The sequence below is a fragment of the Prosopis cineraria genome, unplaced genomic scaffold, assembly GCF_029017545.1.
Source record: "Prosopis cineraria cultivar Desert tree isolate PC_DT_omini unplaced genomic scaffold, ASM2901754v1 PC9, whole genome shotgun sequence".
In the NCBI taxonomy this organism is placed as follows: domain Eukaryota; kingdom Viridiplantae; phylum Streptophyta; class Magnoliopsida; order Fabales; family Fabaceae; genus Prosopis; species Prosopis cineraria.
Genome location: NW_026555340.1, coordinates 29042678 through 29061897, shown reverse-complemented (window position 1 = coordinate 29061897; position 19220 = coordinate 29042678). Strand labels below are relative to the sequence as shown.

General features: G+C 32.7%; 2 protein-coding genes across 2 annotated transcripts; both read right to left on the bottom strand.

Moving 5' to 3' along the window:
• Positions 1-328: 328 nt before the first annotated feature.
• On the bottom strand, positions 329-1832 carry LOC129320166 (inositol-tetrakisphosphate 1-kinase 2-like). The gene is given in 2 exon segments (XM_054965410.1): positions 329-1601; positions 1604-1832. Coding segments are annotated over 2 exon segments (966 nt in total). The 5' UTR covers positions 1724-1832; the 3' UTR covers positions 329-755.
• A 4174-nt stretch (positions 1833-6006) lies between these two features.
• LOC129320520 (dof zinc finger protein DOF5.6-like) lies at positions 6007-8067 on the bottom strand. The gene is made up of 2 exons (XM_054966014.1): positions 7687-8067; positions 6007-7269 (listed from the first exon to the last, which is right to left on the bottom strand). The coding sequence occupies exons 1-2, from the start codon at positions 7738-7740 to the stop codon at positions 6346-6348; spliced, it is 978 nt and encodes a 325-aa protein (XP_054821989.1). The 5' UTR covers positions 7741-8067; the 3' UTR covers positions 6007-6345.
• Between the last annotated feature and the right edge of the window lie 11153 nt (positions 8068-19220).

Here is a 19220-nt window from a genome sequence, read left to right as displayed (position 1 = left end):
AGAATTTAGATTCTGAGATGGTCCTGTTGAGAGCCAGGACTAGAAAGGATTGTGAAAATTACAAAGCATGCTTGGGAGATATTTCATCTATCTTTGCCACCCCCTTCTTCCGTTCAGTAGAAATTAGAAAGGATTTTATGTTTGTGGCATTAACAGAAGGCAGACATTCCAAAGTGAAGGATTTCACAGTATCCTGTTATTCGAGCATGTTCCATTTCGGCCTACAAATAACAATACCTAAACGGCTAAACCCCCACAAGATACATTAGAAGTCGAACAAGACGTTAAGTCAAAATCCAAAATGAGAGCAAATTTAAAAGACACGTGATTACTATTGCAATGCTAATGGAATTAAGACAAGTACTGTCGATCAAAGGAGGAGATGTAAACACAGGAAATCAACAAGGTCACGTGAGAACACATAACAGCAAAACACACGACTGCAATGGTACGAAGTCTGCCTATAATCAATCTTTGATGGTCTGTTGTGCAATGTTGCATATCTCAGCTTCTTGGGCAGCTTTTGACCCTTTGAAATTAAACGTTTTTATTTTTAAATCCTTTTTTAATTAACCCTTTGCAGCGTAGCACAGAAAATTTATTTTGCTAAAAATCAAAGTCAACTACATTATTTGTTAGCTTGCTTTGTTTCCATCCACTTGCGTCCTTCTAGCTCCACCCTCTGACTTGTCTAAGCAGTCATGTCTATAGTCATGAGGCTGAGACGTCGTATAAGCTGGAAGATCAGCGCCTGTCTAAGCACGTTTATGATGTACAATGTCCCACAAAAACTTGGTGAAGAAGGACTCGTAAGTTGGCAATTTTGCATATCCAGGAAAGTAATTGACATCAATAACCAGGTACCTTGTCCGATCTCTAGCATCTCTAATTGCATCAACGTTGAATAGATTAAGGCCCATCGCCTCCTTCATTGCTCTGGCTAATCCTACTATCAAACTCTCTGGCGGCATTTCGGCTTTCTCAACGTTGTTTTGGGCACTATCATCGTTCTCGGTATGGCTGTTATCTTGGACGGCCAAATTTGATATCCGCGAAAATGGCAGCGCACCACTCATAGTTTCCCACTTCTCCTGTGGTATATCAGGTAAGGACTTCCGTTTGACGCAACTTATGTGTTGCCCAGCCACATAAATTTTGAATATAACTCCTCCATGATTCACAAATTCTTGGAGAACCACAGGAATACTCAACGTCTTGAGCCCGCTATGATCGAAAACCAGAGACAAATTGTGGGAATTAGGGCCTCCATTAGCTTCCAAGGGTTTTGCTATGAGGGGGAAATTTAAACCTAGTTCCTCGATTGCGTTGGCGTCGTCGAGTGCTTTCGATTCCTGGATGACCCGCTGTTTGGGAATCCCGATAGTGTCGTTTTCCAGGGGAATATTGATCTGGTTCACCACCTCGAGCATCGATACTCGATTGTGAAGCCGCTCAATTAACTCGGGGCTATCTATTATGACCGTTTTTGGGTATGCTGCCGAAAATTCATCCAACTGTTTCTTCCAATCTTGTCCGTATAATTTGTGAATGATACAATCAAAAGGGCCCTGTTCAATCAAGGATCTGGCCAGGTCGATGTGCGTATGAGATCGATCCGACGTTCGTTCGCGCAATCAAGAAGGGGCTTGAGGATGAAGCTCTGGACTTTCTTGGGTTCAAGAGCATAGCCTATACGATATCTGTGAGATTCAGGCGCAGACATCTCTGTTTGAGATATGAGAAATGATCGATGGTTCACTTGGAACGACTCGAAATTCAGGCTGTGCGCCTCTCGTAAAGGTTCGCAAACGTTTCGATTAACGTCTGGTTTCGTTAACACAAGCAGGAATAAAGGTCGGCGAATAAAATTGGAAGAACGATAAAATTTTTTTTAAAATTTATAAATGATAATTTCATTTTTTAAATATCATAATTTTTTTAAAATTTTTAAATATTTTTTTATTATTAATAAATTTATATAAATTATTAAATTATTCTTGTTAAAAATAAATAATTCATAAATTTTATTTAAATATTCATAATTTTTTTATATTTACAATAATATAATTATAAATATTTGTAGTTGTATTATTGTGAATATAAAAAAATTATGAATATTTAAATAAAATTTATAAGTTATTTATTTTTTATAAGAGTAATTTAATAATTTTTATAAATTTATAATGATAGAAAAGCTTTTAAAAATTTTAAAAAAATTATGATATTTTAAAAAATTAAATTATTATTTATACATTTTAAAAAAATTTTATTATCATTTTTTTAATAAAATTTATTGTCCAATTTAATAATCTATGTCTTGAGAACAGTAAAAAGATCTACCTGAAAATAAAATTTTAAAAAGTATTTTAAAAAATAAAATAATATTGTTATGAAAAATAAAAAAATAAAAATATATTTTAGATGTTTTTGGAGTATTATTTTAAAAAATAAAAAATAATTATTTTTTTATTTTTAAACACATTTTATAAAATATTAATTTTTAAAATAATAAAATAAAAATAATTTTAAACATGCTCTGCATTTTCAGAGTTGTGTCCATCTCAGTTGAGTGTACGCTTTGTTGGAACTGAGACGGACTTTTTGGGAGTTATGAGACATATTTTGAACATGAGTTAATTCTTCAATGCATCCCAGATAAAAATTAACTAAAGGATAACATAACATGTTATTTGAATCTTTTCGTAACTGTCATTTTTTTTTTTATGTAACTATAAATGAGTTTGTATTGGTCAGAAAAAAAAAAATGACAATAAACTACCCTTTAAATGTATAAATGATAATTTAATTCTTTAAAATGTTATAATTCTTTAAAATTTTAGAAACTTTTCTGTTATTAATGAATTTAATAATTATCAAATTACTCTTGTTTAAAATAAATGATTCACAAGTTTTGTTTAAACATTCACAACTTTCCTTCTTACATTTATAACAATGCAGCAAATTAACATGTGAAGTTATGATTTGTTATTACATTGTTACGAATATAAAAAAAAGTTGTAAATTTTTAAATAAAATTTGTGAATCATTTATTTTCAACAAAAGTAATTTAATAATTTATATAAATTCAATAATGACAAAAAAGTCTCTAAAAATCTTAAAAAAATTATAACATTTAGAAGAATTAAATTATCATTTATACATTTCAGGGAGATTTTATTATCATTAAAAAAAAAACTAGACATGAGTTTGTATTTTATGCAAGGTTGAAGGATTTATAGATTAAATAATATAGATACACACACATATATAAATAGAAGAACGTTATCATTATCAATTTCCAAATCAATATAGGGAGCAGTAATTCACCACTATGGATGCAATTTAGGCATGGGAATTATTATCTTGTAATTAGCCTTTCGCAGTAGTACTATAATTATACCAAGAACATTATTGTCATGACAATACAGTGACTAAGCTAACTACTGTTACCTAAACAGACAAGAAGGTTTCAAAATTTACACCAACCGTTCGTCGATCACTTGATGCTTGGTGTTTGTTCCCCAATTCACTAATATCTAACCTCTAATCTCGTTGAACTAGTATATTGGGTCTGTTTGGCAATGTGTTTTGAGAACAATTTTTTGTCATCTATGACAAAAAAAAAAAGCTTGGTAATATATTTTTAAAAATATTTTGAAAAACAAAAAACCAAAATATTATTCTGAAAAATAAAAAATAAAAATATGTTTTAAGTATTTTGAGATTATTATTTTGGAGAATAAGAAAAAGTTAAAAAAATACTTTTTTTATTTTTTATTCTCATAAGATGCTATAAAAAATATCAATTTTTAAAAAAATAAAACAAAAGCACTTTCAAACAAGCATATTAGGGAAGTGTTTTTTTTTTGTTTTTAAAAATTATTGTTTGTTTTTAAAAACAAAAAATTAAAAAAATTTGTTTGGATAAGTATTTTTCATTTAATTATTTTTAAAACTGTTTTCATTTAAAAAAAAACAAAAAAATAGAAACAACTCAAGTTGTTTTCATTTTATTTTTTTATTTTAAAATATATTACATTTAATTATTAAAAATTATAGTTATTTTGACCAATTTCTATTATTAATCACTATTATTAATTATTTATAATCATCACTATCAGTTCATTTTTAATCTAAAACTGTTTTTTAATTGACATAACCAGATAAATTTTTATTTTATTTTGTTTTAAAAAACAATTTTAAAAACTGTATTGCAAAATAATTTTTAAAAATAAAAAATGAGAATAGAAACCAAACAAGTCCTAAAAATCTATTTGTTTTCTGTTTTTAAAAACTTTTTTTTATGTTTGAAAAAAAAATTTAAAAATTTGTTTGAATAGATGTTTTCAGTTTAATTGTTTCTAAAGAGCCTAAGCATCAGGCACGTACAAGAGCATCGAGATTCAAGACGAAAGATTAAACAAAGTAAAATAAATAAAGAAGCCTAAACATAGCAGTAAATACATCTACTCAACACATTCACAAGGAGGCATGATAATCAAACCCTCGCCTGATCTTTGAATTTCTAATTTAATATTAAGCTGAAATGAATCTCATAGATGTGTAGAGTTTAAAATAAGTTATCTTGTTCACTTTATTTTATGAATACGATGTATATATTCTATCTGGCGTATATGAATATGGTCCTATATATTCTATTTGGGTGATGGCATTTCCATTATTTGTGAATACTATTGCTAATTTGTTCTTCCCTGAACTAATCCAAGCACAGAAATTATCGATTCTTTTGATGCCCTCAAAATACTTGCACTCCATGTATGGCCTTGCCCTGCAACAAAGTAAATCATCAGTATTAGCTAAAGAGGGTGTGCTGAGAATTGCATGAATGGATTATTAATTAAATGCGGAGTCCATGCATAATAATAAGGTTTTACACACACACACACACACACACACAGATTTTAAATCGATATATGTGGATTATCTCAAGCTAATATGATGGCACTTTAATTAATTCAGGACAAGGAGAGATGTAATCGGGCATTTGGTCTCGTGGTATGATTTTTGCTTTGGGTGCAAGAGGTCTCGAGTTTAATTCTCTGAATGCCCCTAATATTTTTTGGTTTTTATATTGACTTGAACACTTGCCAAAGCGCTAAACGACAACATAACCAGATCTTGCATTTTTCTATAATACCTGAACCGTCGTCAACTGAGAATTGTTTGACATTTTTTCCCTTTTGCCACCAGAAATTGCTTCGATATTGAATCATATTACTTCAGGTCAAAAAAACAAACAGTCCTACACGCATCGGAACCTCAAATCCTGATGAAGGCACTGATGGATGTAAACTCATAACAGAAAGATTATAATCTAACCAATACACGTATAGTGCCGTTATTATCATTTTATCAATACTTGTTTTGTGCATGTCAGATCATGCATATATATTACTGGCACCGTGAACGATCATGTAAATTTCCGCAATTCTAAACTTTCATTTCGGCCTCACCCAAATTAAAAACAAAGAGATACAGATACAGATTATTATGGAAAGAGAACTAGTTTCTTTTGTTCCTTAACCATTTATTGATTGCCAAAACGGATTTAAAGAAGCCAGTCAAGTAATTCAATTAAAGCAGAAGCAATGCTAAAAGATTTGAGTTATCTGAACCTGATCGATTTGGTTTATTTAATTAGGTTTGCCTGCCACTAACTAGTTCTGCACGATCTCGTGCGTCTACGTCAACCATGACTATTATCACAAAATTGTTTTGATATTTAAAGGATTCATAAAGCTCATATTCAACACATGTTACCTTAGATCGATCTCGCACACACGCATAATATATACACTTCTATACTGTGATAAGCTCGATCAATGTAGCGCCAACACTTGGTATAAACCTATAAACCTTCTTCTTAGAATGCTTTCCTCTTTGTTACTTTTTTTTCTGGAGGTCATTGTGAAATTCTCTGGTACGAAAATTCTCGTGATTTAATCCAGGGACATAATATATCAAAAAAGCATATAGAGACAAGAATTTAAAAGATAATGGCACTACTATTGATTGCGCTTTCTTTAACCGAAAAAAGAACCACCATATCTTCCTCAATGTTACAACAAAATCCTAATTAAAGCTTTCACATATGTTACACACACAAGGACACGAATATATATAAACCAAAAGTAAACCCACCAGGCAGTCGATATTGGACCCTGAAGCTTCTTGTTCACACTCTTTTGCCAAGTCAATGCAGAAACTGTAGACCGCTTTCATAGAAGGAACTAGGAACCTTCCTATCATAGGCTTAGGAATATTTTATATATAGATATAACGAGAAAGTGATAGGTTCATGCATCAAAAGCAGTGAAATTAGATCTAGACTAGAGGGTTTGTCGTGGACGAACCATAGCCATTAATCATGCCGATCCATGATCCTAGACTGTTAAGATACGCAAATGACCCTTTTTCAGCATCAGAGCAACCCTGGTCCTGCCATTCAAGAGACAAAAGCTTAGGGTTTGGCTTCACATCAATTATGGCATTTGGGTCCTCATTGGGATGATCATATGACAGCATCAGTCTCTGGCACGAAGAGTCCATGATATTATAAGTCCCAGTACTGTTATTGTTATTACCATCAAAAGGTGAAATACCCCCAAATCCCGATGGAGAGCAAAGACTCTGAAAATTTGGCGGTAACCCATTGTGATGACCATTAATGTCACCAACTCTAATTCCCATACCCATATCAGTATTCCCCAGAAAATGGAAGTTCTCAGGTGTACTCCCAATTATCCCTTCCAGCTTGCTTTCCATGAAGTCAATAGGCCTAGGGTTCTCAAGCATGAAATTAGGGTTTCCTAGTAAGTTACCGCTGTGAGAAAACTGCACGTCTGGAAAAGAAAGTTGAAGACGGTCTTTAGGGTTGTCATGGCGGTGATAAGATGTGGCTATTCTTGCAGAAGGCACTGGCTGGTTTTGATTATGCTGTGGTGGGTCATTATTGGATTTCTTGCTTGAGACTTTCTTGTTCTTTCTGCAACCACCACCAACGGGGATGTTTCTGAGAGTGCCACCTTTGGTCCAGTACCTTCTGCAAGTCTTGCAGAAGTACCTTGGCTGAGAGAGGCTGTAATTGTTGTAGTAGCAGAACTTAGTGTGTGTGGAATCACACCTAGGGCACTTGAGGGCTTGGTCTTGTGGTGGTCGTAGCCTCCTCTCTATCAAGGGCCTGGAGCATGTAAGCATGTCTCCTGATGGTGAAGATGATTCCAATCCAGATTCCTCGTGAATTGTGCCCTAATACAAACCAAAAGAAACAAGTACTCACCTAATGGTCAGCATTGTGTGTCTTTTTCTTACTACATTCTTCTTCTCTCCTCGTGCTTCTAAAATTTTTTTCCCTTGGCTTTTTCCTTCTTTCTAATGGCAATTCATACCCTTTTTTTTTTTCTGCAATAAAATGCAGAAAAGAAAAAGGTGCAGAGTGCAACTCGACGTCATAACCACTAAAATCATCTTTAATTAAATTGAATGCCACCAGCACTCTTGCTATCAAATTAATTACTTTACCCCACATTTAACATGATATATACGATAAATATGAGAAATAGATTGGAATTCAGCACAGATCAAGTGAGGAAAGCTTAATAAGAAGAATGTGTGATGTTCTAGAATAAGTATCCGAGACAAAGAGTTTGCGCATTATAGGCATACCTGAAGCCAGTAATCTGATGATTCCATGCAGATGTGCGGAGAAGAAAAACCCATTCACAAGCGAATCCAAACCAGGGAGGCCTTCTCTTTGAGCAGATCACTGTGATACTTCAAGTGCCACTATCTCAGTTTATGATCAGCATTTGCACAGAGAGGGAGAGAAGTAGGTTGGTATCTAGCCAGGAAGAGTTAGAAAAAGAGGAACATTTCTAAGTGTCAAGTAGTGAGATATGGAGAGACCGGTAACGTTGTGTGATACCACGAGTTTGGGACGAGCCAACACTGGCAGTGATAAGTAGGAAGAAAAAGGTAAGCCTAGTGATCTGCCATGTTGTCCTGCGCTACGGTCTAAGCCTGCCAGGCTCCATCGATGACAACAACCGTGGGCCTTAACTGTATCTATATGGCGCCACCTTCTCTATATCCCCTTGTGCAAAAACGGAGGGTTGAGATTCCGTGTGGTGATTGACTTGGAAGAAGCAGAGCCGTCAATGGTGATTTGGAAATAGGCGGCAAGTTACATCACACTAGTCCCAATCTGACGTGACTTAAGTTAAGAATATTTGGGTCCCCGAGAAAGAACGCCTACCGAAAGAGCACTCCATTAGTGGGCCCCGAAAATTTAGACCCTACTCGCCCTCCCCCCACAGGCGAACTAGCAAAGGATATATTCTCCTCACACATGCCTTCACTCGCCCTCTATGCTCCTAACGTCCCTTGTTTCTTCTTTGTTCCTTTCCCGAGAGGCTTACGTATACATGACATAACCATGGTCTCACTGTCCCACCACCCCACCCACAGATCTGCACACACATACGCACTAGAAGGCAGAAAACGAAATCCCCTCAGTTTCCGTGTCATTGCCAATTCCCTTCCTTTTTTGTTCATTAAACTCGCTTGGGATATATATCTAATCGCTAGTTCCTGTTTGGAATGCTTTGTTTGTCACTATATATTACTTATAACATTTGCTTTAGAGTTTAGAAGAACTACACAATCAAATAAAATAAATAATGTGTGTGTCAGTCTGACAAAACTAACTCGAGTGTTATAACCTTTTATATTCAAGCTTGGACTTTAATCAGTATTATGTAACATATATACCAAATAGCTCAACTGGACATGATGGCTATATACATTCAGAATATGTTTGCAATCTCTTCATTTTCCTGTACATATGATTCAAACTATATAGGGAGCTAGATTTAAACTTTCAAAGTTTGAAACTATATTCCCCGAATAGGCGGGTTGGTTGGATGCCCCCTCAAGTTTTTAAAACTGGGAATAAACTGAAAAGCTTTGAGCAGAAGAGTGACACCTGAAAGAACAGCTTGGACGCTTTATTCCCTTATAGAAGAGATCCAAGAAGAGGAGTATGTGTATATGTGAATTAACGACAATGAGATAGTTGGCGTGAGGAACACACCCCCACACAAGAGCACCTAATAAAGTACACACAGAATAAAGTGATCTGACGAGAGTGTGCCCCATGTTACCCCCTGTATGCCTGATTTTTGCTATTTTTCCTTTTCTAGTTATGTGGGATGTCTTGCTTTTCTTTTCCTTTCTCTTTGCCTGATCGTTTTCTACACATGCTTTGGTGACAAAAAGATTGATTAATTATTATTTCAATCATAAGTGTAGTGTATGTATGCTTTCATTGTTGACTTCAACACTTTACTCTGTCATTTGATCTCTTCGCGTGGCTGTTGCCTATTGGTGAGGGGTCGTCTTTGTAAAGATCAAAGTTATACAGTTATAGGGCATATAAACTAGTAGTTGTGGTGGTAGCTAGTTTATCGCTATTGGTTGGTCTTTAGACGTGTGATTTGTTGCACACTAGGTGGTAACTAGGTCTCTCTAATTCTTTATTGCATGCAATGAATTAAAGGGGACAAAGTCATGAGCATTCTTTCGACTTATACTAGCCAAAAAAAAAAAAATGCATTTTTTTGTCACACATGACAGGTGCACAGATAAAGAGATCTAAACGTATAATGGTTGCTTTTACCAAACATTTACATTTATTCATATGCCTTTGTCTAATCAGGGCAGTATAGGGTATCTTGTAAATTAACAACATCGATTAAAGTATCTCCTTTTAAGAGAGATGGGAATTTTGAAACCATATAGAACAACCTTCACCCTCAAGCTACGTATAATTTTATCCGTAATATATGTGTCTTTCCTTCTGCATTTGAGTCTCTTGCTTTCATTCGTCTTTTGTTCTTTCTTCATCTTTGATCTTAAAATCAAATGAAAGTTCAGAAAAGGCCCATTGCACCTCACAAATTCAAAATCTGGGAATTTTCTTGAAAAATTTTAAACATGCATGGGATTTTTCTTCTAAAGTTTTATATTCTTTTTGGCCCTTCCGTAGTTTTTCCCCATGCCTTTTTCATATGGTTTTAAAATATTGAATTATCGTGGAACCCTACTGGTTCGTGCTTATGATTTAAACCCGTGCATCGCGTGGCGTGCAATTGTAATTAGAGAAATAAGTAACAGTAAATCATCCTGATATATAGACATGTATATATCATCAATCCATCATATACTTCAATTTATTGGCGCACTATATGCATTATGATCTGGTCAAACATTCTAGTGCGCTAAAACTACCTCGATACGTGCGCCTCAATTTATTTCTTTCCTTTTTTCCCCACTGAAGTGTTTGGGGTATGAGTGAGGCTAGCACACAAATATAATAAAATTGCCCCCACGATATTTTATATCCTTTCTAAAGGTGACATTCCACATGTTAATCAATGATAACTCTGATAAAAAGCAACATGCCAATCGTCCACTTGGGGACCAACACTGACAATCATTTGTCAAGCACCAGCAGTTTCACAAACACAATCTCAGAGAGAAAGAGAGAACATTAAAAAAGAAATTAGTTTATTAAAAGGATGAGTTTTTTAAACTTATAAATTACATTTCTTATTATTGTATGAAGCTTTTTTATGTGAGATTTGTAATATCATATTATTCAAACACATATCCAAACTATATTTGAGATGTGTTTTTATAAAATCCAACAAATAGTTGGATTTCTCCAATATGCTTTTGACATATATATATGTGTGTGTGTATAAATTAAAAATCAAACGCACACATAAAATCACACAAACGTAGCAACACAAACAAGCTTGTTTTTCTTCATAGGCATTTTTAATCTCATGTCTAGTTATCCGAGGTGTAGAAAATCAGTTGAGATGGTTTGGGCATGTACAAAGAAGACCAAGGGAGGTACCAGTGAGAAGAGTGGAATATATAACTTTGAGTCCGATTAAAAGGAGTAGAGGAAGGCCTAAGACAATACTTTTGGAAGTTGTTGAACGCGATCTCTTAATTAATAATATTCTTAAAAGCTTGATAAATGATAGAATACAATAGCGTCTTGCAATCCATGTAGCCGACTCACCTAGTGGGATAAAGGCTTGTTGTTGTTGTCTAGTTATCCGAGGTCGTGTAATTATATAATGAAGCTTTTGCAGATATGGCTCATGTTAAATGATCAAATCAAGAAATGAGCCCAGCATTTATTATATTTTGCACTATGGCTAGTTTTTATTATATTTTTCAATGACATACCATTATATATCAATAATAAATTTTTTATAAATTTTAAAATTTTTAATGATAAATTTCTTGCACGTTAATGATAACTCCTTTATATATTAATGTGAACCGGCCATATTTTTAAATTTTCAAAAAATTTGGTGCATATTTTCTGGACACAATATATTTTTTTGGCTAGTGGACCAATTACCCTTATATAATTATGCGTTTTTAGTGCTTTTTATTTTTATATATTTTTGGGTAAATTGGAAAAAACTGCACAATTATATTCAAAAAGAAAAGGAAAAACACAAGAAAATGCAGCTAAAAACGCAAAAGAAATTAAAAAGAAAACTGAATTAAAAAAATTGAATATGAAGCTCGCGCAGTAAAAGAAGTGCATTGGAGAGAGATCAGAGGAAAATCCAGATACTCCATGCGAACAGACATGTATAATGGCTTTAAAAAGTAAAGAATGATAACATCAAATCTGGGGGTGGCTCGGGATCCGACAGCCAACTCACATAGAAACCAAATTTCTCCATTGATAAATGTGCATTAAAAACTAGCATAATACTAGTAGATGCTGGCCAAAATAATAGATCACGTACATGTCTGAGATTCGTACCTTGGTGCTGGTATTCTTCAGGTGGTTGCCGCGTCCTGTACTCCTGTACTTGTCTCAGCATGCACAAGCATACATTATATATCTCAGGATCCATGCAGAACATAAGGGGATTAAATTAGGGAAGAATAAGATAAATAACAATCTGATCCCTTTGAAAAGTTATAAAATGATAACAAAATTTCTCTAAAATGTATAAATAACAATTTAATCCCTCAAAATATTATAATTTCACTAAAATTTTTAAAGACTTTTCTATCATTAATGAATTTATGTAAACGATTAAATTGCCTTTATTGAAAATAAAATGATTCATAAGTTTTATTTAAATAATAACAATTTTTTTCTAATATTCACAACAATGCAACAACAAATCAAGAATTTAACATGTGAAATTGTAATTTGCTGTTGCATTATTATAAATGTAAGAATGAAAGTTATGATTATTTAAATAAAACTTGTGAATTATTTTTTTTCAACAAGCGTAATTTAGTTATTTATATAAATTCATTGATAACAAAAAAGTACCTAACAACTTTGGTGAAATTATAGTATTTCGAGAGATTAAATTGTTATCTATATATTTTAAAAAAAATTTATTATTATTTTTTCCTTAAATTAAAATCAAGTACTGTATTTGGTATTGCACAATAGTACATATGCACACGCACATGAATGCGCATTGTGCCACATTGCCAATCCAATATGGCACGCAACGCACGTGTAGGATAAGTTCGAACAGAGCAAAGTGCTCATTGCACAAATTAACAAAACTAATAAGATTTTACAGCAACTTAGAGATTTTTCAAAATGGTCAAGTTAGTGGATACCTTTAGCACTTCTCTAGCTAAATCCTTTTCCATAAAAATGTTAATTACGAGAAATGAGACACAAAAGTTCTCATAACCAATATTAATATGCAATAATGCACATAATTGAACTAACAATGTGATTGCTAAGTGAGGTATACAAAACATTTTCAAACACAAATCAAGCAAGCAATTGAACAAGAAAATGTATGACTACACCTTACTTTCCTTTATACACCATGCTCAAAATCCAACTAACTCGACCAAAGGTAAGTTGGTCCAAATTATTTTTCACTCATTGAATTTAATAAAGACATACCACATGGTAAGCAATCTCCAAACAAAATCTTTAACAATATGTTTAAAACTTAGCAAGTCATGCGAGTTATATGCGTATCCCAACAAAAAAAAGCATATCCAAACTATTCTCATACTTATAAACACAATGTTTCATACCAAACATGATTATATATATATATATATATATATATTATTATTATCCCATTTGGCAATAAACTTTCCAAACAATTAAACATACTTGCACGTTTTTATTTCGTTGGTAAAATACACGTTTTTATTTTAAAGTATGTTATCAATTTAAATTCAAATACAAATAATCATTTATTTAATTTAGAAATAATTATATCCAGGTAAATCAAAACTAATAAACAAATGCTTTGTTTTAAAAGTTGTTATCTTTTATGTATAAATAACTTATGTCACCACATCAAGAATATAAAATAATATCTAGTTTTATTTTCGCACAAAATTATTTTAGAATTTGTGACCCTTATTAATTGAAAATATAAAATTGTGATTTTATGATATGTGATCCAGGACAACTTATTTTATTATTAGATTTTATACTCTTTGCGATTCGAAAATAGGAGACGCTTGTAATCATTATAAGATGGAAATTGACAACTTGTTCATATCAAATATGAACAATATGACACAGCCGTTCAACCAAACTTGGTAACTTAGTAGGCCCGATCTCCCCAGTTGATATCAATGACTAGGTCGGGCTAGAGGTCTAGGTTTAGTCTAAACTCGATCTTGCCTCAATTGATTATATGAGATTGTTTTTTCTTTTATAAATCATACCTAATAAATTATTTTGTTGTTATTATGAAAAATTTTAATAAATCAATATATTATTTTTATTTAAATTTTTTATTTGATTTTGAACTTAATATTATGTAAGAATAGTGTATGTTATTGAGTTTTAAAAAATTTAAAAGGATTACTTTTGATTATAATGTTATTTGTAAAGGAATGTTTTAGATGTACATAATTTAATATATAAAATTTATTTGTATTTTTTAAAAATTTATTTGATTTTTTTTCAATACAAGACCAAAATTTGATGTTTTTACACTAGGTTAGCCTAATCTTGGTCTCGATACACACAAACCAGACATTGGGTTAATAGCTAACCTAGTTTTACCCAATCTTGATGCGTCATATTATTTTAAAAGTATTTTATAAGATAGAAATCTCAATATTATAATAATGTTAAGTAATTTCTCATTTTATTCCAATATTCGGGAAAACATCATTCCAAAGTATTTTTACATGTTTTTTTGGCTGAGATGAGAAAATAATTACAATGTTTTGACTTTATAACATTTTTATCAAATTGTCAATACATCCATGTAGTATAGTGTTATGAATGAAGCTCTTCCATTAGCTCTCCACTTGAGATGAGCTTGTTAAAACCATTTGAAGTTGCAATAGCAACAACTAAAACGAAGTTCTGAACATAATTTCAGGAAACTTCTTCTTTTTTGAATGGAAAGAAATTCGTTTATCAAATCTGTACAAGAATACAAAAAAGGAGAGTAATTGCATCAGATCCTAAACGCATTGTAAGTAAAAGCATTTTAAGTTTTAATTGTATGATCCATGATGGCTCTAACTTGCGCTAAAACACCATCAGCCATGTGAGTTTCGTTAGCAAAAATGCGGAGGTTCCTTGCTTCCTATAACTTCCAGCAAAGAACACTTACAATCTTCCAAGAAGTATTAATGTGCTGACAGCTCAAAAAATAAGAAGCCAGGCGACAATATTCTTTCTGTAGAATTCAGTATGCATATCACTGGGAAGTACTTTTTTCCAGACAGCAGCAGCAAGGTTGGATTCTTTAAATGTACGATTGATATCCTCTTGAGCATCATTACAAAGGGTCCTTCGGAATCTCTCAGTCCTGGCGAGTAACTTTCCTTTCAGTAGAAGCCACATAAACGTTCTGACTGTTTGCGCAAGAGGTGATTTCCAAAATATTCACCCAAAGTTTCATCAGCCTCATTCTAGTTATATAGGATTATAACCAAACACTGGCTAATTCCTAGGAATGCCCTCTCTTATTTTCTCTATGATCTCCCCCTTCCTTCTCCTTTACCTATCGTGAAGGATGGACCAGCAACTAAAAAGAGGAAGAAAAGTGAACAGAAAAATTGGCTCATGCAGTAGCTAATATTGTTCCTAAAGTACATAAAAACAATAATAAAAAGATGGAGAACAATGTAAATATTAAATAAAGAACGGAATGGAATTTCTTGTAAAAAAAAAAAAAAGTGGTGTCTAAACTTCTAATATGATCACATTTTGTGATTCCATAACGACGTGCATAGATAAGAATAGGACTGTCGAAGAAGCAGCCATTGTGACCGGCATGCCAAGTTCCTGAAATCCTTGGCCACATTCTAAACAAAAACATTATTGATAAAGAAGAATGATATTTCTGATTTATTAAACTTGGACGAAAACAATACATCCTAATATATGTTTGAGGAAAGAAAAGAACATAGTTAAGGGTGCAATGAACCAAAAAAACTTGTAATTAGGGGGGAAAAAAAATTAAAAGTCTACAACTTTTTTATAAACAGTTTAACCCTAATACATACAAAACAACACCAATCCAAAGCCTTAGTATCAGTCTTAGGGATGACGAAAAGCTTATTAGCAAAGTCGAGAAAATATTATTTTTAACCAAACACTCAAATACCAAAAGAGCCAATGCATAGTGAATTGAGCGGCTGACTTGGGATTGAATTATTCTGTATATCTAGATTACACCCCCCCCCCTTCAAAATGGTAAAATTATAATAAAATAATATAATTTAAATAAAAATATATTAATTTTCAATATATTTATCTATATTCAAGATTTAATCTCTCACTTGAATGACATAGAGAAAAATTATTATTAATCATGTTATATAAAGAATACAAAGCAATAAATAAATTTCAAATTATAACAATATTAGATAAAAATAGATCAAGTAAATTATTCATACATACACACGCATATAAACGAGTAGCGGCTAGTATAGAATCAATGCCTTCGTCTATTATTCTATTGCATATCACATTACTTATTATTTATTATACATTAAAAAAAGTGAACCTATTTGGCTGTTTCTGCTCATATCCTAGCATCCTTGCTTAGGCTTATTGTACCTGCCGACTTGTTTGAAAAGAAAAGACACGGAGTGTAAATTAATTGTCTACGTGATAAAAAGAATATCTCGAGTGCACTCATATGTTTATTTGTGCCCCTTTTTTGTTGTACTATTTTTTTTTTCAAAAAGCAAAGCATCATTTCAATATATTGATGGAAACATATACCATGACTAAAAACTTGAAATTGAAGATCCAACTAAACAGTGAGAGTGAGTGGGAGGGAGAGTCGAGAGAGCAAACTATCAGATACAAAAGAGGTGAAAAAGGGAGATAGAGAAGGCTGAAGTTGTCGAGAGTTAAGCTCAAGATCCACAAGAAGAAAACGCTTAGCGATACCCAAAGAATGCCAAGAAGGTTGAAGCTTGGTTGAGACTAGAGATGAGAGTGAAGAAGGCCGCAAAGGTTTAGGATGGATTAGTTGATGATAGTTTAGGTAGGCTTCTATTTTTATTTTCTAAAAACTCAAGACAGCATCATTTAGGGGTGTTATGACTTTAAAAATATAACCTGACCAAACCCACCTGTCCTATGAGGTTGGGCTGGTTGGTTGGTCTTGACTCTCCAGATTGGCCCAAGTCAACTGTGACCAAATGAAACAGCAAAATCAAGCTAGACACATGACCAATTCACTCGTTCAACCGAGTAGTTTGGGATTTAGTTTGCAAACAATGATATGCATCAATATGAGGTCTTGGGAGGTTTTGATTTAACGGATGCCTTTCTTGGGCATTACGAATGGGCCCAAAATGAATTCGACCTAGCCTACTCTAGCCTATTACCCTTCAATGCTTTATGACCAATTACTCAAAACATAATGACAGATCTAGAAAAAATATATATCTGATTACTCTAGATCGAACTGTAAACCCATAGTAGTCATACATATTTTGGGATATAAATAGATAGATATAGTTTTCAAATATAATAAAAAGTACACATAATCAATTGTAAAACACATACCACTACACGTTAATAAATGTTACCTTTATTCCTTGTTAGTAAAGCTCCCCAGATAAGCAACACGTCACCTTCAACGATGTCAATATGATAACTTACATATAATGCAATGCTAATTATTGTTAATATAGTGCTAATTATAGCTAATCAGGATGGTTATACACCCTTAAGGTTATGTTAATTAATCTCACTAAGCTAAACATTTCCCATATACTTTAATCATTCCACTCAATCCCATTAATCATCATTGTACCTCTCAATCATCAATTTAGTCCCTATAGTATAAAAATCATCATTAAAATTCATTTGTCAAGCCTAGGGTTTTTAAGTTTAAGCTATCTATTGTCATAAACACCATTGAAACCACTCAAACTACGCTTAGTTAATCTTGAAGAAGCCTTTAAGTTGAACCTTATAGTTAGAGTCACTCTAGTTCAAAACCCTAACCTCAAACACCATTTAAACCCCACTTAAAGGAGAGGTTAAAAGGTAAAAGGATGATTAAGAAGGTTACCTTGAGTTATTTAAGCCTAAAATTGTGCCTTTAGGTTATGAAAGTTGAAACCTTAGTAGAGCTGCCGAATCACTCTAAAACTTACAAAATTCCCTCTTATACGTGCTTGTCATTAAATAGACGTATTACAAAAAAATTCATGTCATGCACCATGAAGGATACACCTTGTGCTACGTCACATGTTACATAACAATGCTTTTCACCTAAACCCAACTCTTTAGGCCCAATTTAGCCAATACTTATTTTAGACCCTAATTGACCCTTATTTATAATCGTAAACCCAATTAAACCATGATCAAGTGTCTAAAAACTTGATTAATCTCAATCATAATTCAATTCCTTAATTAAAACATCAAAATAATAAAAATCCTACTTTAAATCCTCGATTAACCCACAATTTATACAATTTAATTCCCAACTTAAAGCTTAAGATGTTACACCCATGTTCTAGAAAAAGGGTCCCATAAAGTGTTAGAGGTTAGGAAGGTTGTATCATACCTTAAGATAGAGGTTAACATGATTCTCACCTCATGATTTGTTATCTCTCAAAGAAGAGTTGTGTTGTTTCTTTATAAATCATTCAAGAAAGGATTATCTTCTTCTTCATTATCATTTGTTAAATCTTGATTAATGAAATATTTTCATCCTCATGTTGTTTATATTTTCTCTTCTTAATTTTCTTGATAGCTTCCCTTTTTTTTACTAAGGACCAGCTTCCTTAGATATATGGATGACAATGATAGATCAATCTCGCATGATTAAATCTTGTCTTTTTAATAAGAGGGAAGTCAAAAAGAAAGCCTTCCTTAGCAAAAGCCTTTCAAAATTTATGAAATACTATATACTAGTTCAAATGAGGCTCTTAACAAGTGCTTAGTAGGTTGATGAGTACCTACCAAGTGCTTGTCAACAAAATGATGTCATTTTGATTTAGTGAGTTTACTTGGGCCATTAACTGTTCATGGCCGTCTACTTCCATGAGGGGTTCAGGGCTGCATTTGCATTCAGACAAGGTTGCAATATTGAATGAGAGCACAATCTCAACTCCGGTTGCTTAACTAGGAATGATGGTTGAGTTTATGCCCATTGGACCTTTGACTAGAAAGCATCCAAGGAAAGGAAGTTTCATTTGCCTCCTTCACTTTAAAAAAATTAGAACATCTTATTTATGGTTGCTTTTTTTTTGTTGATTTAGTGCTATCAAACAATGGATTTCAAAACTATTACTCTTTAACCTTATTCTATGCATGATCTTCTTAATCTATGGATTTTCTTCAACCCGATCTCTATTATTGAATACACAAAAAAGACCAATCTCAACGACGCTTGCTTAGATATACTAATGACATCCTTATACGTGCCCTTACTTCATAGTCAAGTCTCAACTGTGGCAACCTAATTTCTATTATTGCAATTGAGTGGATGGTATTTTTAATTTAAATTTCCTTAAAAAAAATTAAAGCCTGACAATTATTAGAAAAATTATTCCAAGGGAAAATTAATCTAAATGTAACATCCTGAAAATTAACTTCCTATCTAATCAGAATAATGAAGTGTATGGTTGGGGAAAGAGAGATGATGGTCTTGTCGAGTTGTGGT